Raw genomic sequence first — 24457 nt, 5'->3', positions numbered from 1 at the left:
GAATATATCCCACCATTTTCACATTGGCCTGTTATAGCGCCACCAACAGGTGGATTTTTGCAAAACACATTTTTGGAACAAAATGCCTCAAATCATCCAATTGCCATCCAAGGCGTAAGAACTAAGAAGAAATGGCACCCTTTTCAGCTTGGCCTATTATAGCGCCGCCCCAAGGGGCACTTTATCTAGTTTGTCATCTAGTTTCGTAGTAGGGTTTCATCTAGCCTACAAGTGTTATAATAACATAGCCTCCTCTTCTAAAATCTAAATACTGCTAACTATATTTCTGATCACCATATTTCCTGGTAGATTCCATATTATGAAAAAGCCAAAAATATTTAATTATATTGCTTCCTAGTTTCCTGGTAAATTCGTGATCAAAACCGAATTATTTTATTGTATTTTTCCCTTTCGGTACTCGATGTAGTCTTCTTGTCTGCCCGTTCATTTTATTCATTCAGTCTGCTCTCGATTAAGCATCCTGAGCCTGTACTCTGTGTTGCCATGTCTGATTATTATAAGCGGCTTTCGATCTACAAGCTCCCAACGCGTCACAAACTCACAATGCAATGCATTGGGTGTTAGGTACTCAATGCATTACATTGCAAGCTTGACACAGTAACATGTCATGACATATAACATGATAGAAGCAACATTTACCCAGGTCTAAAATGTAATAGGCCTATCATACATGTTGTAGTAAATAGTAAAAGGTTCTGAATAACAAACGTTATTTAATTGGCTATATAGTTTAACTTTAAATAATAAATAAACAAATACATAAATAAATAATAATCTTATAACGTGATTAACAGCGGTGTGTGTGTGTACACACCTGTGTTTAGTTGTAGCGTTGGCATTAGCTTTAGCTCGGGCCTGTACACCAGAAAGAGGGTCGAGGGGGGTCAGTTTCACCACCCAACTGAGGTACACTTCAGGACGGTAACAGGGTAAGGTTAGCCACAATTTGAATACATCATCTGTTCAAGTTTAAACTTGCACATTAAAATATCAAACTTACCATGCACTTGACGTGGATCAACTTACCCTTATCTGGGGCAATTTGAGCCACATGACCACTTTTGTTTAGGCTAGTCATAGAAGACATCCTGAAATAATAATGGTAATTTAGATTTTACTGCCATCATGATCTCATTTTACCTTTGCTTCCAGGACCAATATGTGAAAAGTGGCTATCTTACCCCGTTCTCCCATAACTAAATGTATTTTAAATTAAATATAAAAGTAATTTTCAGGACTCCAATTAAAAAATAGTGCAAAGAAAAAGTCACACTGCAATTACATTACATTACATTACATTACAGTCATTTAGCAGACGCTTTTATCCAAAGCGACTTACAATAAGTGTATTCAACATAGGTAGGGAACAAAAACTACTAATCACCAGAAGTCTTGCATTTTCTGCAAAAACAAGCAACCAAGAGTATACCTAGCGCTAAGGTAAAAGTGCAATGTGTTTGAGCTTGTAGATCTGCTATAGTTTTGCTACTTTTGTGTGAAATGACAAAGTATGGCATTCATTTTTCGAAAAAGGTTTCTTCCCGAGTATATGTAATGTGGCTTTCTGAAACGCAGATAAGAGGTTTCTTCCCGAGAGTATGTGGCCTTCTGGAGACTTCAGACTATTTTATCGATTCTGACATTTTCAATCTGTCAGAATCGATAAAATAGATAGAGCTATGAATAAGGCTATGATCTATTCTAAACTAGAGTCTAAATCTGTTAGTGGCCTTCTACATCATCACAGTTGCCAAGTTGCCAACCCCCCTGACCTATAGAAGTTGATCCTTTTGGGTTTGTTTTCATAAACCTTTGGTTGCTTATTTCTCTCACAAAAAACAACAACCTGGCAACACTGACTGTACTGACCACAGCAGACCGTTGGTGGACAGACCAGACCGCAGACTCTCCGAGGAGGAATAAATAACAAACTACCATAACAAAAAAAAAAACTAGACCTCACATACAAAGGTACATTTTAACTCTCCGTGTGGTTATAACAACTCTACGTTTGTGATTCACAGCTCCTCCAACCATATTTGTAAATAAACGAAACGAACAAAATGGCTGCTAACCTGTTAGCCGGTTAGCCTTGAATAAAACGTCGCATTCATGTAGTACAGGGCTTCGTGTCAGCTATAGCCGGTAGACAGTCTTCAAAACAACATTACATGATGATTATATGAAGCTTGTCTTATAACGTGATTAACAGCGGTGTGTGTACACACCTGTGTTTAGTTGTAGCGTTGGCATTAGCTTTAGCTCGGGCCTGTACACCAGAAAGAGGGTCGAGGGGGGTCAGTTTCACCACCCAACTGAGGTACACTTCAGGACGGTAACAGGGTAAGGTTAGCCGCAATTTGCAACTCTAGATTATTTTTATAATGGGATGAATCTATAGTTGCAATACCCTCCATTGACTCCCCATTCATCCAATTTGCGTTTGCGATCTGCTTGTATTAAACGACGTTAAACACCCCAACATTGCAGCTCTAGGCCAAGCTTGAATTATCCTCTTTCAATCTGCCGAGCTTTTGTTTCATAAAAATCCACCATAGGCATGTTATATAGACATGTTACTTTCTGTCAAGAAATTCTGTGTTGGAGTTTGGAAGCACTCGTTTTTATTAACGGGTCGCGCTGCTGCCTCCTGCATTTTGTGCAAATTTGAAACTCGGGGTGGTACGCAGTGACTTACGACGAGTGCTTCCAAACTCCAACACTTAAAGGCTCATTCATAGTCTGGATTTTCGGTGGTGAGGTGACCACCGCTCTGGTGTTGAGGTGACCACCGGAGCTGAAATAACGTTGAGCGGTGGTGAGTAAAAACAGAGAGAAGGGCTGGGGCTGTGGTTTGCTCTTCACCGCGGCTCGTGACGTCATGTTGTAGTTCGGTGGTCACCTAACCACCGAAAATCCAGACTATGAATGAGCCTTGAGACAAAGAATCACCTGCAGAGAATTTCTTGACAGAAAGTACTAGCTCATGTGGCAGCGGTGGCCGAACGGATAGCGGCGCGGTCTAGATACCGGAAGGTTCCCAGTTCGAACCAGCCGTCCGACACGTTAAAATTACCACCGCTGAAATGCCCTTGAACAAGGCATCAACCACTACGATGAAATGTGTTCTATGAGCAGGGCCTGGCTGGAAACAAGTTCTTGAGCTTAGCCCAGATACCCTGGGTAAATATAGATTTCATTTCATTTCATTTCATTTCTCATAACATGTCTACGGTGGATTTTTATGAAACAAAAGCTCGGCAGATTGAAAGAGGACAATTCAAGCTTGGCCTAGAGCTCCAATGTTGGTGAGTTTAACGTTGTTTAATACAAGCAGATCCCAAACGCAAATTGGATGAATGGGTAGTCAATGGAGGGTATTGCAACTCTAGATTCATCCCATTATAATAAAATCTAGAGTTGCAAATTGCGGCTAGGGTAAGGTGTGCAGTGGGCACCAAGGAAGAGTGGGCCAAACATTATAGCCAATTTAACATCGAGATGCCCACTCTTCCTTGGTTTCCACCTATCCTGTTAACCACAGGATGCCCCAATGTATGCTCCGTCGTTCGACGGTGTTGCGTGTGTGGCCAAAAGTAGCAGAGCTGCGAGCTTGTGGCAAGCAGCTTGTTGTACTGGGCTATTTTCGGTGCGCAACACCACCAGGCATAATTAATATAGAGCCTTTCTCCAAAACAACGCTTTACAATGTGTAATTGTGTGCATTACATGATTCACACAGTCAAGACACATTCGAACCAGGCCAGCCAACCTCCGGATTCCTGATGTTTGATTGATTGAAAACGTTAACAAATTGCAAAAAGCATAACACAAAAAGCCCTGAGGCCTTGTTTCCATTGTGATCCTGTGGTGGTACCACTGCCGCCACGCTCGGCAGCAGTTTCTCAGCCCTGGTCATCTAGTAGTCCCATGTTCTGGGGTAGCCTGGTTAATAAACCAGACCGAATCAGCCGTTGGCAAAAAGAAAATTGCCTGCCAGCGGATTAGGGTCTGGCGAGGCTCAGTAGCACGCCTCTTTCCTACAACCGAGAACAGGTCGGGCCAATCGGGACACGGTATGCAATATGGGCGGGCTTTGGTACAGTGACGTTCAATGCTTGAGACCTTTGACTGACAGTAGCTCTGACCAATTGCGTCAAAGAGAAAATGTTTGAACCCGCCCCCCGGGAAATGAAATCCAAGTGGAGCCAGCCCAGACTAATATACCGCGACAGTGTTGTGTGATATTAGTCTGGCTTATTAGCCAGGCTAGTTCTGGGGAGGGTGAACATTGTCACTGCATGTATTCCTATAGGCTGGGGGGCAGCACCTGTCAGCAGGGACTGTTGGGCGAAGGCTCTACGTCCTCCCGGTGGGGGCTCCTCCCTGGCAGGTGAGTCGGTAGAATATAACAGCAGTGACAACACAGAAATGTGCGTGGGGAGTGGGAGGAATTATATGGTGACTAAATTGATGAGATTTTCTTTTTTGGTAAAGATGTATTTATTGTTTTGTTATGTAAGCACGACTGGCCAAATGCAAATAGGCTGCATCCTGCATCGGTAGACTCACTAAATTGAGAAAGGACGCAATCATGTCACCCTCCGGGGGTCCTGGGATGCAATACTGTACTCAGTACTGTAGTCTAACGTAGTTGAAGTATAACTCAGAAAATGTCCCTGGGACCCATCTGAAAGACAACCCCTGGGTCTGGAGACCCATTACATTACATTTCATTTCATTAAATTTCACCCGCCTTCTAATGAGAGCGCAAAATCTCTCTTGGAAGAGCCACCCATAGGCTAATCTAATATACGACAACCTTCCCCGTGTTTCTTCACTAGTCCGATCCAGAAGAACACAGTTTGCCGGCCACTGCTACAGAGCTGACAATGAGGTTATATCTTCCCTTCTCTGGAATCCTGCCTCAAAGCAGACAAGAGGTAGAAAACTGTCATTCCCTGATGTCATCGCTAGGGACACATGCATCAGTAAGCAGGAACTGGGGATGGCAATGAAGGACTGGAAAGTCTGGCGTGGCATTGTGAAATCCATGATCTCGACCGCGGATGAAAAATGATGATGATGACATTGAAATCCTATTTACATCACTTCTTTAATATTTATGTCAGTTTCTTGGCGTTTCTTGGCACATTGAGCTCTGATGCTCAGTGATTTTCTGAAACATGCACGTAGGGAGCGCTTATTCTAAAAAAGCCTTTCAGAAAAAAAGATTCAAACAGCAAAAGTAGCAGATCTGCAATCTCAAGCTAGTAGATCTGCTAGTTTTGATGCTTTTGTGATGCTGTAGTATGATGAAGTAGGCTGTTAATTTAATTTACAAAAATATGGAAATAAGACAGTTCTGACAACTGCGATGTATAGCAACAACTAAAATGACACAGGCATTGAAAGGTATAACCAAGGGTGCAGGGGCATTTCATAAATGGGGGTGTCCCGATTTCAACAAACTTGCACGTGGTGTTGTGCACCAAATCATGCACACCGCGCCAAAATGTCGGGATTTTTTTCACGGATCTTCGCAGATTTTTCACGAATTTCAAGGCAAAATACTGCCAGCACAGCAAGACACAGCCACAGCAAAGCCAGCCATCCTTACCTGATTTGGATGTGGGCTCCAGTAGGCTACAGCTGTTTACATCTGACTGGCACTTTACCTAATCCCTTCCGTATTCTCATGAACAGTGTGCTGGTTGTCATGACAACGCAGAGCGTTTGTCAGGAAGTTGCAGTGTGAACGCAGTATAACGGGCAGCGCAGCTGTTTTAGGACCCTGCCCCCACAAGAGTAGCAGATCTGCAAGCTCACAATGCACAATAGTGCAACGCGATCAGATGTGAGTAGATTAATTATTGTAGATTAGTTGTTTTTGTTTGGTAGCATCACCAGTGCAGAAGTGTTGCTGTCATCGTCCTCATGAAACTAAAAGTACGTCCGGAACCCCCCTTCCTCCTGCGTGGTGTGCATGGGTATAACAATGTAAAGGTGGTATAACAGGTCTAAATGGGTTGTTTTACAATATTATTATCATCCAAAAACTTACGCTAAATTCACAAAATGACTCGTGCAATGGCTATAGTCTATTTATGGTCTGATAATTAGGTTATTTCCAGTCTGGGTTGTGAAACTGCCTTGTCCATATATACTGTACCTGCCTTCTCCACGTCTGCAGATCTCCCAAATAGATGCGCGAGGAGGCTTTGGTTTGCCCGGCGCGGGGTCTCGCTTGCCTGCTGGCCTGCCCAGGTGCAGCTCAAGAGCCCCACGGCCTTGTCCATTAGCGTCAACTAAGGTCCCAAGAAAGGCTTGTAAAGCCTCCAGAATGGCAGGAAAGCCAGTAAAATCATTATACTGTCCCGATAACGTTTTATAGAGGCCTACCACTAAATTCACAAATTCAGTCGGCATCTAAAGGCATGTTATTGTTTAAGTTTCAATTAGGCAATTTCTGTCTGTAAATGTGGTTTATTTTTGCCTGGTGTGTTGTGAAACTTCCTGGTTCTGCTCCAGTTCTGGAGACGCCCTGATCCAGGATGTAAGTCTGGTGTTGTGTTGAGGTGGTCAGAGGCATCATGGGTAGTTTCTTACACCTCAAGTAATTGAATGCCACAGACAAATAAGGGCCGATTCATACTCCTCTTTTACCGCTGTTTCGGCGCTCTAGTGCCGAAATGATTTCGGCTCGTCAGAAATTTTCAGTAGCACCGAAGAGCCGACTTTAGGACGGTACCCGCCCCCCCGAACCTCAAATGACGTCACATTGTAGGCTCTACAGAGCCGAACCGACTTTTATTAGGCTCTAAAATAGGAGTATGAATCGGCCCTAAGTCCACACTATTTATCCATAATGTATAAATGATGGGGTCAGAATGAAATTTGGACTTAGACTCGTCTGTGGTACTCAATTGTGACATATTTCCCAGTGAGCTACAGCTATTTGGCCTCAGTAAATTATTCCAAAGTGCCTCTTAGCCTCTGGCCTTCTTTGTACGGAAACAAATGCCTATTATGCCTACATGGATCTTAACTCGTGAATGAACCTCTTTGTCAACTAGAAGCAGTTAAATAGAGGTCAGTTTTTATAGATGACATGTTGCTCGTTATGGTTTTTCGATAGTTTATTGATTAGTCAATCGATTTCTATCCAACTGCCTCTTAACACACATGATACGTTAGATTGGCTTTTACAAAGCATGGTTACCAAGCCTGCAGAACCTGAAGTAAAGTTTTATTCGAGAGGCACGCTTTAACTATGTTGCCCTTTAAAGGCTAAATGTGTACAACATGTGTTTTTGGGTGTTGGTCAAAATCCCAGTAATTGCGACATTTTGGTATACTGGAACCGATTTTATTGATTTTATTTTGCCTAAAAATACCATTTTCTATGGCTTCTTTTAAATAGCTTTTAATGGGAACATTAGAGTGCAGCTGGTGCAACATGGTGTAACAATGATTTGTTAGAATGCATCAGTAATAGGCTGGCCTGTCTTCAGTTTGCCATATTGGCTAAACTTGTAGTTGCTTGTTAATTTGCACGGTGCACGGTGCCTAACTCCTCAATGGCTCTTGAATTTGTGTGTCCTTAACATCCAGCATAATGTATTGTAGTCAGTGCTTTTGAATTCTGTGTTTATTGATATATTTATACCATAAACGGTAATATACATCAGATTATTTAGATTCCAGTGTCTGGTACATGAGCGTGGTTCCTAAAAGTCAGCATATCCCGGGTGCTCACTAAGCAGTAGCTAGAGACCGATTTGCTTGGCAATTAAACATTTTTTGACAACTTGCACTTTGGCTACATTTAATGTAGATGGGAGGTCTGGATTGGGAACTGCATTCATAGCTTAAGTCTGGTGTGCTGGTAGTGTTGTCTATAGGGTCAGGCCTAGATGTGTTTGTTTGTTTTTTTGTTCCTTGTCAAGCTCATTTAAAGCTACCTGGAGATGAAAATGCTTCTCGTTGATTCACTGTTGTTGCATAACATTGCTTTGCTTTCCCGTCCTGCAAGACAACCATGGTGGATCCATTGGATACGGAGGAGATCTCAAATCTCACTGCATTTTTCTGCGATATAGCCTAACAGATGTCTTTTGTGTAATAATGTCCACAACCACACAGGAAGACTGACAACATTTAGCTGAAGCAGTGAAAACAGACAAGGACTTAAGCTCAAAACATTTTCCAAAAAAAAAAGACGAAAACTTCATCTTTAATATATTTCTGCTTTTCATCTCCCAGCTTCGCTGTTCTCACAGACAGTCAGTCGCCTCTTGTTCAGTCCCTCCGTTTGGGCCAGAGCGGGACATTTGGCGCTGCCACCACCGGCACCAGAGGGGCCCGTTGCCTCTTTGGACCCGCAGCTGGTGCTGTAGCGGCAGCAGCAGCTCTGCAGTTGGTCCACCTCGAAGCTCAGGCCCAGCACGCCTTTCAGCAGCTCACTGCTCTAGCAGCTGTGACTTTCGGCAGCCAGCGTGATCGCAGTAACCGCTTAACGGCTGCATTGTCTCCTCACCTCGCTATCCTGAATCTCCTCGGCACACAGCCACAGGTGTCAGGAGTGGGCTTAAACGTTGCAACAAACAGGAAAAACTGCAGAACGTTTCCGCATCAGCGCAGCACAATGTATCACCACCATGGCCAGCAACAGGGGCCACCACAGTCTTTCTCCAACAGGCCCAGTCCTTCTCACAACCAACATCAACAGCAGCAGCAGCAGAGTCGCTTCCAGTACCCTCGTCCAAATCAGCTGCCTGAGGAGCTGGAGTCAGCCCTGGCTATCAGGGGCTCCAGGGACATGGACCATCGTCTCATAGACCTTGTGAACCGGCCAAACCAAAACCAGGGGCCAAGATCTGGAGGCTACAGCTCTAGCCCTATGCCTCACTCTGAGAGCCATCCGCCAGGCCACCAGCAAGGTATTGAATGGTCAAACTACCAACACCCTGGCAAACTGTTTTCCAATCCTCCATCCGCCGTGAACCATGAGCCCCAGCACCATCAAGGGCCTCCACCGCAACAACCCCAGAGCAGCCACTCTGCAATAGGTATGCAAGCGTGGAATGCCCCAGTCCATGGTCCACTTTCCCCTCAGGCTAGAGGCCCCGTTAGTGGTGGAAATAGCAGTGGAGGAGGTGTGGATATGCTGGGTTTATACACCCCAGAAAGTGCAGGTAGTATCTTGGCTAGCTTTGGGCTCTCCAATGAGGACCTCGAGGTCCTGAGTCACTACCCTGATGACCAACTAACCCCTGACACTTTACCTTTCATCCTTCGGGACATCCAGATCAATAAATCAGGCCCCCAGACCAGCGTGGCTCCGTCGTCCTCTTCGTATTCACAAAGTGCATCACGCACCATCCACGAAATTCTGCCACCTGCCTCCCACCCCCCGCTAAGGGAGGGGCGTTCACGGTCCCCGGACGTGCCCAGTCTCCTCAGTGTTACGCAGACTGCAGGAAAAGTCATCGACTACGGTCATGCCAGTCGAGCTGCTGACGACGGCAGTGGCGGCGGCAGAGAGACTTTCAAACGAGAGCAGCTGTCTAGTGAAAGGAAGGTTAAAATGGTATTTCCTCATCAGCCACCGTCATCCTCGGCTACTAAACACAAAATGGACATGGCCGAGAGGCGGCAGGTTCGTCTGCAGCCCGTAGCTGAACCTAACAAGCATGGAGACCTGGACTACCGCAGGCCAAGTGGCGACGTTAACAAAAACAAACGACGGTCGCCGCCGGGAGAATTTCAGCCGCCGCCCAAATCCCGCCGTCCAGATCGAGACCGCGACTACAGGAGGGACGCGCCCAAACCGAGCCCGTCGATAGAAACACGTAACGACGCCGCATCCCGGAACGAGTCAACATTACGGAACGACTCTGCATCACGTAACGACCCCGCATCACGGAACGACTCTGCATCACGTAAAGACTCCACATCACGGAACGACTCCACATCACGGAACGACTCTTCAACATCGTCATCCAGACGTCCTGCTTCATCATCGTCGTCCTCCGCTTCGAAATCACACGGCAGCACCACGAGGTTGCCCACTCCCACCATGATATGTGATTTCTCAGCAGAACCTCCAAAGGTGTACCCCCACACCTGCTCCCTGTGTGAGACACAGTGTGATCAGGCTAAGGTGAGTGCCAACGTGTCATCGTCTCATTGTCTAGGGGTCTCCTTAAAGGAATACACACAAAGAAAAAATTATCCACACTCCGTCTTCTTATGCTCTTCAAACTTTATTGAAGACTGAAGAACACAACATTTCGACCTGCCTCGATATCTTCGTCAGGTGCGATGGACGAATAACTCGAGCATGTCGAAAGGTTATTTTCTGCAGTCTTCAATAAAGTTTTGGGAGCGTAAGAAGAAGTGTGCTGATATTTTCCTCTGTAGTTCAAGTGTCTTTTTGTATCCAGAACCTGTGGTAATTTTGGGATGTGAGTCCACCACCTGGACTGCTCCTTTAAAAAGGAATACCTGCACTCTTTGAATTGAAGTCTTCTATTTTCCTTTGCGAGGCAGTTGTCAGGTATGTGGTTGTACCCTTTGTTGTTCTTCATTGAAACCAATAAGGGCCTTTCTCGGCCCCATCCTTCTCCCATTGTTTATATTGTGTTAAGTTTCCAAGATGGCCGCAGCACCAGGGGCGGAGGTGAGCTGGTGGGGTCGACATAATACCCTTACTGGGCTGCATTCACAAATTCAAGACACCTGTCTTGTGTCTGTGTTTAATGGCCGCTCCAATGCATTTCCAATGGAAGCCCATATGGTTTGACCAAACATTTTGTTTGATGGGGGAGGGGGGCAGAACACATCCATCAAAGCTGTGTTCAGACACAAGTCAGGTGTCAGACACAAGGCACGTGTCTTGAATGCAGACCAGTAAGGGCATATGTAAGGGCATATGTCGACCCCGCCCGCTCAACTCTGCTCCACCCCCTCCTGGTGCTGCGGCCATCTTGGATCCTAAACGCAATGTAAACAATGGGAGAGGGGTGGGGCCGAGAATGGCCCTTATTGGTATTGCTGGTTCCAAATGACCATGTTGACTAGATCAGGCAGTGGTTCTCACACTGGTGTGCTGTAAGACAAGTCCAGGTGTGCCCTGTTAAAACCACTGGACCAGTAGCTAGTAGCTACCATTCCTATTGACTATATTCACATAGCGGCCATTTTGCTCTCACGTCATATTAAGAAATTCCACCCTGACATGGTTGCATTTCATTAACTTCATAGCTAAATGGCTGTCTTGTGAATTTGGTGAATTGGTTTGAATGTTGGATAAAATTATGAATCAGATAATTTACCCAACATAGTGATAACTGCCTTTTGATGGGAAAACCAAGCCCAAAATGTACAATATTAGGGGGACTCTTTTGTTGACCAGATGAGCCAAGATCTGTTTTATATTTTACAAAGCAGGAAAGTTTAAAAATCAAAAATCGTGTGGGATTTCTTTATTGGGAAACCAGGAGATTTTATGGTGATCTGAACTACAGCCTATCCGCCATAACTTGACTTTTCTTTTATCAGTATCGGCAGTTATGCAGTCGATGTGTCCCGATTTTTAACCACTTCCGATCTTTCTATCGTTATCTTTTGGGCATGCTTAACTCATTTACCGCCAACAGCCCCATACATGGACGGCTCAGAGTGCCGTCCATGTATTGAATAGGGTGAGATGCTTAGATTGAAGGCCGATTTGTCCAGAAACTGTCAGGAAGTAAAAACATACTTTTTGTAATCGAGGAAGAAGAATCCGAGATATTGCGATTCTAAAAACTGCGTCCCCATAGACTGCATAAGCCAGCGGAATTTTCAATTAATTTCCTTTTTTGTGTCCTTTGTTTACTTAAAGAGAAAACAGTGTAAAAAGTCAAATGAGCACCATGTCTTTAGATTGCTGTTGGGAATCAGAACCTGTTTTTAATAGGTTATGAGATTAATGATAAAGAACTAAATAATTTGTTGCAGAAATAATCTCGGTTCAGTTTAATTCTATCACTTTGGGTGTAGTGGTTCTTTAATATCATTAATATTAATCTTACTGTAGTAATGAAATGGTGCCAATACATTTAGGGTCCATAGTGCAATATTACAGTCATACTCGTAAGGTTACCGAATGTGTGGATATCAATACATTTAGTTCTATTACATGTATTTTATTTTAATTTTGTATTGGAATTTAGGACCAGCAACTTGCTGTTACTGAGTCGCTTACAGTAAATCAATGTCCTTTTAATTTCAATGACCCCCCCCCCCCCCCCCCATTTGATGTTCTTTCTATTTTTATTTTTTATGTCTTGGGACCTCAATCGAAGAACATTTTTTATTGTTGGACTGATTTGGTTTGGGCTGATATGGTCATTTATTTATGTAATGATGCAAATTAATGATCAATAATTTAGTTTGGGACCCCTAGACCCCACGTTGCACAGTAGCTATGTCGGCAGAGAGGCTATCTGGGAACCTGAAGGTCCCTGGTTTGCCTCCCGGTCTGCCAAGTCCGTGTGTGGAAGTATCCCGGAGCAAGAGACGACTCCTAATGGGAGCATACAGATATGTGTTGTTAATTGACAAAATTATATTAATTATCATTTTATTTTTTCACGCCCGACAAAGCCGGTTGCACCACAGTGTACTTGAACCCACAAGCTCTGTGGTGGTGGGTGTGCCCCACCCGAGCACCATTTTCATTATAATTATAAGAAAAGCCTGACATTAATTAATGTAAGGTCCCCCCATCCAATTGGCATGTCCCGATCTTAGATGGATCGTATTGCTACATCTGTCTGGAAAGATTCCTGTACAACATTCTATGCATATTTTATCTAGAACTAGCTAACCAATTTGTCATTTTCACCTAATTAAAATAAAGCTGTTTAAAATGTATTTTCCCATTATTATTATTTTATAAAACGGTGAACGCTGTCATTTTTTTCTTTGTAATTACTCAATTACGAAAGATGAGTTGCACTGAATTATTTGAATCTTAAACGACATGAAACGCATCTGCTAAAGAAAAAAACGACACATTTCTGTGATAAAATCCATGATCTACATTGGTCAGTTCTGTTCTGGCTCTTAGCCTATTTGTAAGACAGTGCTTTGTTGTTTGTAACATCATGTCATGTCAAAGCCATGTGCTCAGTATCATGTTTGCATATCGTCTCTGTCGGGTGGAAACGTCATATGTCCAAAACAAATTTCAGGATTAAATTACCAAAAAGGGGAAAGTAGCAGATCGACGAGCTCAAAACGTGGCGGGAATTGACACGTTTTGACTTGAGCCTGTCGATTTGCTACTTTTGTGTGACGCTGTAGTATGATCAAGTAGGTAGGGTGTTAATAAAATATGTCAATAAGAGGTTTCAGCACAACAGCAACGATATATTGGCTGTCGGGGTGGAAGCCTCTTATGGCCAAAACCATCACTTTACAGGGGAAAAAAACTTTATAGTAATATTGTTTGTGACAATGTAGTTATTATTTAGTAATTAGACAACCGTAATCTGGTGTACCTATTTTGGGCATGTCACTATAGGTGAGCAGGTATTTTAATGTTTTGTCTGACACGTCCTACTACAAATTGTAAAATACGACATTCATTTATGAATCATAAAAAATAAAATTGAAGATAAAGACATACATGGTTTCTGACCGACAGCGACAATATATAGTAAGTGCTAGTGAATAATTTGGAAAGTATTGTTTGTTGTAAGCTAATTGTGATGTGGATTTAACAAGAAAAAAGACACACCAGAGAAAAGTACTGTGTATATATTATGTCTGAATATTTGTATTTTTAACATGTTGAAGCTTGAAATGTACAGCTGGCGGCAGCCACCAGAAATGTAAAGTAGTGTTGCAGAGAAGGCAAGCTGAAATGAATGGTTTTGTATTTGCTCTCACTTAACGGTACACTGCCATCTAAGATGGTAGGTGGACCTTAAGCCATAGCATTATTAACCACCTGAACCCCAGCATCTATATCTTTTTTTTTTGGGGGGGGGGGATAGCAGGTGAACTAGATCTGCTATGTTTGGCGAGTAGACTGAAAGAAGTACAGCTCAGGTCTTTTTCTAAGTCTATAGCCCCAACAATTATTTTGTTTGCATTTTACTATGCTGTTCTCTTTGTGGCTAAATGTATCTACACCTAAATATCTTGAGGATAATTTGCCATTTCTCTCTCTGTCTCTCTCTCTCTCTCTCTCTCTCCCTCGCTCTCTCTCACTCCCTAGGATTGGACTGACCACATAAATACTGTTGGGCACACTGCGGCCTGCCGTGACTTACGCAACAAGTGAGGAGGCATGACCACATGAACCCTAGCGCCCCTATTCTAGGGGTGAACAGCGAAACATGAAGCAAAAACTGCCAATCTATTGGCCTGTATTTTGGTGTAGAGGGAAATACTAGAGAATCTAGTGTAGAGCTCTGGGGGCAACGGCCAATGAAGTATATAGGGTTTAAGTGCTTAAGCCTTGAATCACCCTCTGATTACTAACATACTGAAAAAAAGTATTTTATTTCAAGTGGTTTGCCTCCAAATGTGAGGTTACTGTAAAGAACAATGGTTTCAGCAAGGCTTGGACCCGTTTTTCGTTTAAGAGAAAGCACTACAAAGTAGAATGAATTATTAACCACTTGAACCCCAGCATCTATATTCTCAGGAGGGCATTGGCCAGAAATAGCAGGTGAACTTGTAGATCTGCTATTTTTGGCGAGTAGATGTGGTGTAGACGAAAAAAAGTACAGCTGAAACTTAAGCCATAGCATTATTAACCACTTGAAACTGCAAGACACTGCACAATTTATCGTATTTACGCCTACTTGTGTTAACTCTGTGTGTGCGCGTGTGCCTGTGTGTGTAGGTACCCAGACTGGAAGCCCAAGCTACCAAGGTCAGTATTGGTATTTATGTTCCAGTATGATTTGAAAAACCAGTCAGATTGAAAAAAGAATAACTTTGTGTTTATTTATGGATCTGATGACCCATTAAAAGTACTACATTTAACCTTTTGAATCCGTTCCTTCCCATTCCCTATCCGCCTCCTGTAGGAGGGAGCAGTCTCCGGTCCAGGATGAAAGCCGACCTGCCTGGCACCATGGAGCCAAGGAGCAGCGCTCTCCCTCTCGCTCTGTCTCCCGCTCTCTGTCCTATTCTCCTAGCCCTCCTCCTGGTAAGCCCAGAGCAGGGGGTCCCCACCCTCACAGGCAGTACCGCAGACCCTACCACCAGGCCCACCGTCCTCATCACCAAGGTACAGCACATGCTAGACCAAGCTTGGAAATGTGTCTTTCTGCTATTTTTAAGTATGTAAGCCTTGCAGGTCCGTGAGGCCCGCATAGGGCACTAGGGCAGGAGCCTATCCCCTGTTTCTGAAACGTAAGACAGCTTGATGTACAAGTCGCAGGGACTTACCCCCCCAATCCAACCGTTGATGCTGAGTGCCAAGCAGTTGGGTCCCATTTTATAGTCTTTGGTATGACCCGACCAGGGATCGGACCCCAACCTCCCAATTTCAGAGCGGCCACTCTAAGGTGTTATTTTTTAAAATGTGTGATCTTTCTCCCTCCGCCCCCTTTTTAAAAAATTGATAATGAATACATTTTCACCAATTATGACTGGCAGGTTGAAAGTGTTTACCGGTAATATTTATTTGTTCAGGTAAGGGTATAGAATTTGCCTCTGATTTCTGTTATTGTTAGCCTATTTTGAATCACAAAAGTAGCAAAAATAGCCGATCTAGAAGCACACAGTGCGTTGAAATGTTGCGTATGTTTCCTTTTGTTCGTTGTGTAGCAGAAGAGCATGTCCGTCGCATGGAGCCGCGTCCCAGCGGTGTCCTCAGCCCCAGCCGCTCCTCCTCATCTAGTGGTCATCGACCGGAGAGAAGAGCCAGCCAATCACCAGGTCTGCATGGTATCCTATATTAAAATTGCCTAGGCGGTGGGTAGGCCAGCCAGTAACATGAAATATGTGGACCTGCAAGGCACACCGTTGTTAAAGTGCAGTCCGGGCACCCCCAGGGGTCCTTGAGGGGGGGTTCCCAGGTGGGACTACAGCGCTTTGCAGCAGATTTCTAACATTTCAAATGGCCATCCAAATGGATTTTGGCGACCTGAAAATCTCGTTTCTTGAGTTAAAACAGGAAGGTACCTATTACAGAGACCTGGGGTACTCTGGTCATCATCATTGACAATTGTGAAAACCTCTGGAAGTTAGTTTTTGTACAACAGTCCTAACGAGAACTATCCATCCTCTTTGTATCCGTCTTTTTTTCTTTATTAATTATTTCCTTTTTCTCTCTTTTGCCTCAATCTGTGGCTACAGGAAGATCTTCCCGTGACGGCTTGAAGCGTCCTCGCGATGACACTGCTAGACCCGACAGTTCTGCCAGACGCGAGGACTCGTCCAAACATGACGACTCGGCCAAACGCAAGGACTCGGCCAAACATGATGACTCGGCCAAACGTGATGACTCGGCCAAACGTGATGACTCGGCCAAGCGTGATGACTCAGCCAAACGCAAACTACCACCGTCCACCAAGGCCCCTGTAAAGACACCGGTGGCTAAGCCTGGGACCAAGATAACTAAGCCAGCGAGCTCCAAGCCTGTAGACACAGTGGGTGTTTTGTTAATAACTTTTTTTTTTACATTTCAAATTGTATAATATAGCTTTTGAGCTTGTACAGAGCAAATTGTCGGCCAGATCCCATCTGTGTTACTTTTTTATTTTTTTCTGATTTTCAAGATCTTTTGAAAATAGCCTATCTACAATCTCCTCACGGCTGTTGTGAGCTTGTATATTGGACATTTTTTAACATATTTGACAAATACAAAAGTTGTAGTAGATTTATTTGATACTGTGAGTATACTCTTAGTACTTAGTACTCTTAGGATAATCAAGCTCACAGCCCGTCACTTCGTGAGCATTTTAAAACAATCTTGAAAGTGTGAAATGCTTAGAACTTTTTAACATGATTATTTTGGGGGTCTTTGGCACAAACAAAGTTTGATAACGCCTGATTTAGAAGGCATTTGTAGAATCTGCCTCAGGTCTTAATAATGCGTTAATTTACAAAAAATAGTACCTGGCTCTTCCACAATCTAAACAGTCTATGTTATGCAGTCTACCAAAGCTCCACCAGCTAAGAAGAAGAAGAAAGTCACCACCACCAGCTCCCAGTCGTCCAACATCGTTGCGTCTCGTCTGGTCTATCTGACGGGCATCCCCGCCGCCGCCACAGAGGACGAGGTCAAGAATCTGGTCGGAGGCTTCGGCAAGATCAACAACGTGGTTGTGTTGTCTGGCAGCAGGGAGGAGAAGGCCAATGGACAGAAGGTACTCCTGCCGCTTTGCTGTGAAAATGCACACTTGCGCACACTGTAAGAGGCTAGTCATCTATTAGAGCAGTGGTTTCCAACTAAGGATGTGATGGTTTGAAAAAAACAAGACCAGTATGGTATTCAATAAAACAAAACCAAACGTAAAACCGGGTTTTGACCACTTGAGGGCGCACTTGAGTCATTTTCGTTTTTCTTTCATAGCTGTGACCATAGCTGTGAATGTGATGCATGTTGGATTATCATACAACCATAATTTGGACAACAGAGTGACAAATTTCACACATTTGTCTTTATTTTTCAATGCTCACACAAATGGAAACAAGCCAGTATTTTCTTGCCTTCTTGGGCTCAATTCTTTAAGCATTGTATTAAACTGTACTTTTTCTTACAAACACTTACAAAGTATTCAATAAAATAAAAAAACTCAAACTTCTCTGAGTGCAAATGGACGTGAAAACAAACTGTAAACATCCCCAAATACCAATACAATGCTGCTGATACTTAATCGCATCTCGATCTAAACTTTCTCCAGGCCAATAATGGATTTAATGATTCCAAGTAGGTCTCCATTCATTGCTACGGTCGACGTTGCTACGGTCGATGTTGTGTTAATCTCGTCTCGCTGTCACTCGCTTTTAGTTTTGACTAACGCAAAGCAAAGCTACCATTGTGCAGAAGAGCCGTTGGAAGTATGCGAGAAAACTGTAGGCCAGAAAACTGAGCGCTCGAGCGCTGTTCATGCAGCCTGGAGTGTGACAAGCTGGAGTTTGAAATACATTGTTTTCAATGAGAGCAGCACAAATGTGTGTAACATGTTTTAACTGTTTTAAAGTATTGTACAGTGACAACTATTGAAACTTTATTGTGAACAAACAACAGTGTGGTCCACCCAGCTCCACCCCCCTGCCCCCATTCACTTGAAACCTGACACCTTGTGTATGTGCTGGGCTCCTCTGCAGGCTACATCAGGCACCCAGCACTGCCTACAGTAGCAGCAGTCAAGCTTGAGCACCGCGGCGAGGGTTGCGACCGCTTCCGTTGGTAAACATAAAAAAACGGTTCGGTTGGTTTAATTAAATTAATACCAGTTGAACCGAAAACCACATGCTTATTTCCAACCCTTTTCATATCAAGGTCCATTATTAATTGGCATTTGAGCCACGGACCACCATTTGATGACATTTAGCCTCGCAGATCCAAGCGTAAAATGAAACTAAATGGACCCTTACGGGTCCATTTAGTTTCATTTCACAAGAGTTAAAAATCTATGAGGGTCCATTTGGTTGCCAACTCTCCATCATTTAGCTGGGGACCACCTGGAACCAAAGTCACATGGCAAGTTTGAGACCGAACGGTCAGGCAGAGTTACAGACAGACGCACATATTTGGTAAATTATACTATAATATAGGTATAGGAGATGGTTTGTATGCAATTTTGGATGCAGGATTTCTTGTTTACTCTCATGCTTAACATTTATTTTTATACAGTATATTACTCTTAAATGTTATGACTTTTCTTGGTCAAATAGTATATATTGTATATGTAGACATATAGCAGTCCAATAACAGGATGTGTTTGTGTTGTGTTGCTAGGCGTCAGTGTGCATGGTGACAGCAGAGGATGCTCGGGCTCTGGCCCGGTCTACCAGACTGTCCATCAGAGACCAGACCATTACTGCCACCTTAGCCGAGGTATGGAATGTACACCGTTTGATGGATTTTACAGTTACACCACTGTTTTCCTGAACAGTGGGTCGGGCCCCTTTTGTGGGTCACTCACAGACACATTTTATAGGTCCCTTTATTTTGTTAATTTTGTTTTTAATCATTTCAACAACATTTTGAAAAAACATTCCCAAAAAGGCAGTTCAGTTGCACAGATACATATTATATAATATAGAGGGTATGTGCTTGACATCATCATACCCGGAAATTATGCAGGAACGCCTACTGACTGAGTACCAAAAAAATACTTGTCTGGCCTTGATAGCCCATACATCCAAACAGAAAAGCCATATCTGATTGCATTAAACGACATTAAACTTACTTTGTCAAGTCACTTTGCCACTCAATTTGCTCTGATTATTAAAAATATTAAATATTGAAAATAGCCGATTGTTGCCTCTTTCTTCGGAGATATTTGACAATTTGGCCAATGTTTGACCCTTTTATAGACTATGGTTTGTTGATTACTTTTGACACAAATGTTCCCATTGTATTTTATTTTTATTTTTATATATAGGTATTACAAATGACTTAAAAGTAATGAAATTGTCACACCCTGGCCTGTATACACTTACAATGGTTGGTTTGTTTTCTGTTGAGTAAACAAAAACACTAATCATCTGGGGACCCCTACAATTAATTGTTTTAATAGTTTGTTGAGAACAATTGCATTAGGCCACGGAACCCCAAAACTCTTGAGTGTACAAATGGAACCAAATGGACCCTTACAGGTCCATTTGGTTCCATTGGCCAATGCGATCCAGTGGACAATGCAGCGCCGGCATCTACGTACATATTATGTCTCAATGATGCTTGGTTCTTGTATGATGCATACAGGTAGTCTAGTTGTTGCATTTTATTCATGGCTTTGTCTCCTTCCTTTCAGAAACCAGAAGCAGACAAATCAACATTCAGCAATGGGTATGTTAGATGTTTTCCATCCTGTGTGTTCTCTCCCTTCTCTTCAATGCCTTCCTGCCCTCTCACTCACCCCCCATCTCTAACACATACACATCAGAGGTAAAAAAAGAAAAAGAAAAGAATCTTGTGTTTCTCTCTTCACAGGAAATCTACCACAGGTGGCGAGGATTCAGGTAAGATAACACCCAAAACCCATGGAGAGAAGAACACTGACAAAATGGGACCCTCATTACCAAGAACCATAATGGAAATTAGCTGAGCGACCATCCTCATTTGTGTCTCAGATTTCCTACTGTGGCCCCTTTTCCACCGGGTTTGAACCAGGTCAGACATTTTTAATTGGTGCAGAACCGTAAAAGTTGGTTCGGAACTGGAACCAAAAAATACTTTTTCTTTCCCTGAACTGGGAACCAAAGTGGGCGTGTCACTATTCTACAGGTTGGGAGATACTGATGTGATAATAAATAATACGCGAAAAATCATCATAAAAAAAGAAAGCGGGAAACCAGCCAGATCTCCACCAAGCCGATTTGGTGGCGCTTCAGCGGCAGAATAATCTGAAAGCGTTTTCTGCCAACAAGCTCTCGTATTTGTCAATATCGCTGTGCCGACAGGTTGGAATATTTACGGGACTTTACAGGGAAACAAGACCAAAGTCGCTTATAATAAGCAGTCCTGGCAACACTGCAGATGGCGCTGCAGGCTGTTTTGCATGCACCAAAATGTTCCATTCTCCGACTGGGTTGTGCTGAACTAAATGCTAGTCTGTTGTACTCTGTTGGAGTTGGAAAGAGTCTCTTTGGTGGAAAGTCACCTTTTACTGTCATTGACGATTGAAAACTGGTGAATGCAAGCCGGTTCGTGGGCAGTTTCGTGAAAGCACCAAGGTTACAAGAATCTAGAACAGAACTAGTTCTAGAACCAAAGTTACTCTACACAAGCAATCTATGGTGTTCTATGGATTTTAAAGTCAGTCATCCTCGCTCATTCTGTCTCCATGTCCTGATTGTCTGTTTTCCCTTACAGGAAATGGACAGAAACTTGCCAAGAGTTCAGAAGAGGTATGTATGTCTAAGCGATATGATATTTGTGGTGCACGAGAAAGAACTGCTATTTCTGTTCTGTATGTGGAATGGCAGAAACATTTTTGGATGATCTAAACATCACAATTCTACATAATAGTTATGTGTTTAGGAAACGGCGTTAGTGTGGAGGCACTCCTTTCTTGCCGTTTCACAAATCACAGATTAGGACTGACAAAACATTTCAGCCATGACTCATGTTCTATCTATGCATATTGTTGATGTGTAAGCTGTTTTGTTTCAGAACGGCACAGTGTTGATCACTGGACTTCCTGAGACCGGCTGGACCGAGAGTGATGTCATCAAACTGGCCCAGCCCTTTGGCGCTCCCACTGACCTTATCCTGGCTCCAGAGCTAGGGAAGGTGGGTGCCAAGTCCATCACATATGAAAATAAAACAAATGAAATGGCAGATTAGAACATTGTAATGAAATGACATTTCAACCTGACGTCTTCGTCAGGTGGCAAGTCTCTCTTTTTTTTTTATCCAGCATTTGGCTGTATGGGGAGATTATATCACTTGATTCTTAGATTATTGGCATCGTGATTCATGTGTAATCAAATCGTAATCAAATTGTAGCCCTCTGAATCTGAATCGAATTAAAACGTCAGGTACTCCTATCGTTAGACCCGATATGAGATGTGGCCCAGGGCTGATATTTCTGCACTAATCCAATTAAATCCAATATGTTTTGTTGACCAAAGTCCCTCACAGGTCTGTAATTGGTCTGGTCTTGTCCTCCTCGCCACACATCGCATTTCAACACGTTCAGAACTTGCTTATGTTCAGCTAGGGTGTGGTTAAAAAAGTGAGAATGTTGGTACAGCATTGAAGTTGAAAGGTGGGATTGTTTTGTGTGTTGGCCAGGCGCTGCTGTTGATGCCAGACGCAGAGACGGCAGAGGAGATGGTGAAGGTCCACAGCTTCATCCCGGCCAAAATCAACGACTCTCCGTTGACCCTGACCAACTTTAAACAGGCTGTCAGTCGCAACACACCGGTAGGCTTCTACTCTAATCTGTCATCCTCTACGTCTCCACTATCCTAATCTGTTCAGATAATTTCTTGGTGTGGTGTAGTGCTTATATATAGTTTTATGTCTATTTGTGTTTCAAACATTTGTATACACACATTGCATAAAGGGTTTCTATCTTTTGGGGAAATAACTTGACCCCATGCAGTTTTCTAGCAAACATCATTCCTGTTGTCCTGAAGCCAAGCCTGAAAAGAACTCTTAACTGTTCATGTAGGTGGCGCTGTACAATCTTCTGAAGGTATCGCAAGACCCATTAGTAAGTATTCAGCCTTTCACTTGTATTATGGACACAAATCAAGTCAAATTGGGGCAGAAAAGTGATATGTTGCATTCCATGTGATTTAAAGCTGCAACCCGAGACTGATTTGAAATAATCTAAATTGTATTTTAATCAATCCTTGTGGTATAATATGTTAATGCAGTTTATTTTATTTTATTTCATTTTTCAATGTCAGGTTGATTGCAAGCTCACGTTGTGAGCTAATCAGAATCATCTTTATTGTCACAACTCAGGTTTACACATGGGTGAAATATGTTTTGTGTGCAAATCTCCATCGTTTTGTTGCTTTCATGAAGAGTAAAAGACTAAGAAGAGGGAGAGGTGACGGTCAGGGAGAGCAATGAGAAAGGAAATATAAGAAACATGTTAAGGATAGGCAAACATCTAATATATCTACATACAAAATTCACCTGGTACAATTTGTACATGAGGTTAGACACAGAGGTGGTAGCGCTTCAATAAGTCCAAAGCCATCCTGATGACAGGCAGTGGTCAGGCCTTGTTACCAACAGTCTGATGGTTAGCAACAGTCTGATGGTTACCAACAGTCTGATGGTTAGCAACAGTCTGATGGTTACCAACAGTCTGATGTTAACCGGGTAGAAGCTGTTCAGAAACCTGGTGGTCTTGCCCTCGATACTACGGTTGGCCTCCTTGCCTGTGCTGTGTAGGTTCAACCTGAACTTGAGTTTACTAAATTGGCTTAATTAAGTGATGGAATGGTGTTCCCCTCTCCTCTGCCTCAGGGGGCACTAGCGACCGTAGGCTGGAGGGCATACTATAGCCTGTTGGTGATCTTCAATGTCCCGAACACGCCCACGGGCCCGTCCGAGGTCAAGAATCTGGTGCAGCGCTTTGGAACGGTGCACAACACGCTGGTCCTCAACCACGGCATGGTGAGAATGAGACACACATTGATGCACAACACCCTGGTCCTCAACCACGGCATGGTGAGAATGAGACACACATTGATGCACAACACCCTGGTCCTCAACCACGGCATGGTGAGAATGAGACACACATTGATGCACAACACCCTGGTCCTCAACCACGGCATGGTGAGAATGAGACACACATTGATGCACAACACCCTGGTCCTCAACCACGGCATGGTGAGAATGAGACACACATTGATGCACAACACCCTGGTCCTCAACCACGGCATGGTGAGAATGAGACACACATTGATGCACAACACCCTGGTCCTCAACCACGGCATGGTGAGAATGAGACACACATTGATGCACAACACCCTGGTCCTCAACCACGGCATGGTGAGAATGAGACACACATTGATGCACAACACCCTGGTCCTCAACCACGGCATGGTGAGAATGAGACACACATTGATGCACAACACCCTGGTCCTCGTCCTCAACCACGGCATGGTGAGAATGAGACACACATTGACGCACAACACCCTGGTCCTCAACCACGGCATGGTGAGAATGAGACACACATTGACGCACAACACCCTGGTCCTCAACCACGGCATGGTGAGAATGAGACACACATAGACGCACAACACCCTGTTCCTCAACCACGGCATGGTGAGAATGAGACACACATTGATGCACAACACCCTGGTCCTCAACCACGGCATGGTGAGAATGAGACACATTGATGCACAACACCCTGGTCCTCAACCACGGCATGGTGAGAATGAGACACACATTGACGCACAACACCCTGGTCCTCAACCACGGCATGGTGAGAATGAGACACACATTGATGCACAACACCCTGGTCCTCAACCACGGCATGGTGAGAATGAGACACACATTGACGCACAACACCCTGGTCCTCAACCACGGCATGGTGAGAATGAGACACACATTGATGCACAACACCCTGGTCCTCAACCACGGCATGGTGAGAATGAGACACACATTGATGCACAACACCCTGGTCCTCAACCACGGCATGGTGAGAATGAGACACACATTGATGCACAACACCCTGTTCCTCAACCACGGCATGGTGAGAATGAGACACACATTGAT

At 43.7% G+C, this 24457-nt stretch overlaps 1 protein-coding gene across 2 annotated transcripts in view; it reads left to right on the top strand.

Moving 5' to 3' along the window:
• LOC306921921 (uncharacterized protein) overlaps window positions 1–24457 on the top strand; it is a 66303-nt gene that overhangs the window by 24833 nt on the left and 17013 nt on the right. The window contains exons 1-17 of one of the 2 annotated variants that reach the window (XM_079499238.1): window positions 1955–1992; window positions 4337–4414; window positions 8287–10186; window positions 14297–14358; window positions 14930–14959; window positions 15117–15319; window positions 15862–15972; window positions 16393–16685; window positions 17193–17405; window positions 19004–19102; window positions 20022–20056; window positions 20201–20229; window positions 21083–21117; window positions 21383–21502; window positions 22007–22138; window positions 22389–22430; window positions 23201–23350. In XM_079499238.1, coding sequence (XP_079355364.1) covers window positions 8669–10186; window positions 14297–14358; window positions 14930–14959; window positions 15117–15319; window positions 15862–15972; window positions 16393–16685; window positions 17193–17405; window positions 19004–19102; window positions 20022–20056; window positions 20201–20229; window positions 21083–21117; window positions 21383–21502; window positions 22007–22138; window positions 22389–22430; window positions 23201–23350 — 3072 coding nt within the window. In that variant the 5' untranslated portion in view covers window positions 1955–1992; window positions 4337–4414; window positions 8287–8668. Of the gene's footprint in view, window positions 1–1954; window positions 1993–4336; window positions 4415–8286; window positions 10187–14296; window positions 14359–14929; window positions 14960–15116; window positions 15320–15861; window positions 15973–16392; window positions 16686–17192; window positions 17406–19003; window positions 19103–20021; window positions 20057–20200; window positions 20230–21082; window positions 21118–21382; window positions 21503–22006; window positions 22139–22388; window positions 22431–23200; window positions 23351–24457 lie in introns of those variants that run through there. The other variant, XM_079499237.1, reaches the window with a different exon arrangement.

The sequence above is a fragment of the Electrona antarctica genome (genome assembly GCF_951216825.1).
Source record: "Electrona antarctica genome assembly, chromosome: 4".
NCBI lineage: Eukaryota > Metazoa > Chordata > Actinopteri > Myctophiformes > Myctophidae > Electrona > Electrona antarctica.
Note: the sequence above shows the minus strand (reverse complement) of the source record. Positions and strands in the feature narration are given on the sequence as shown.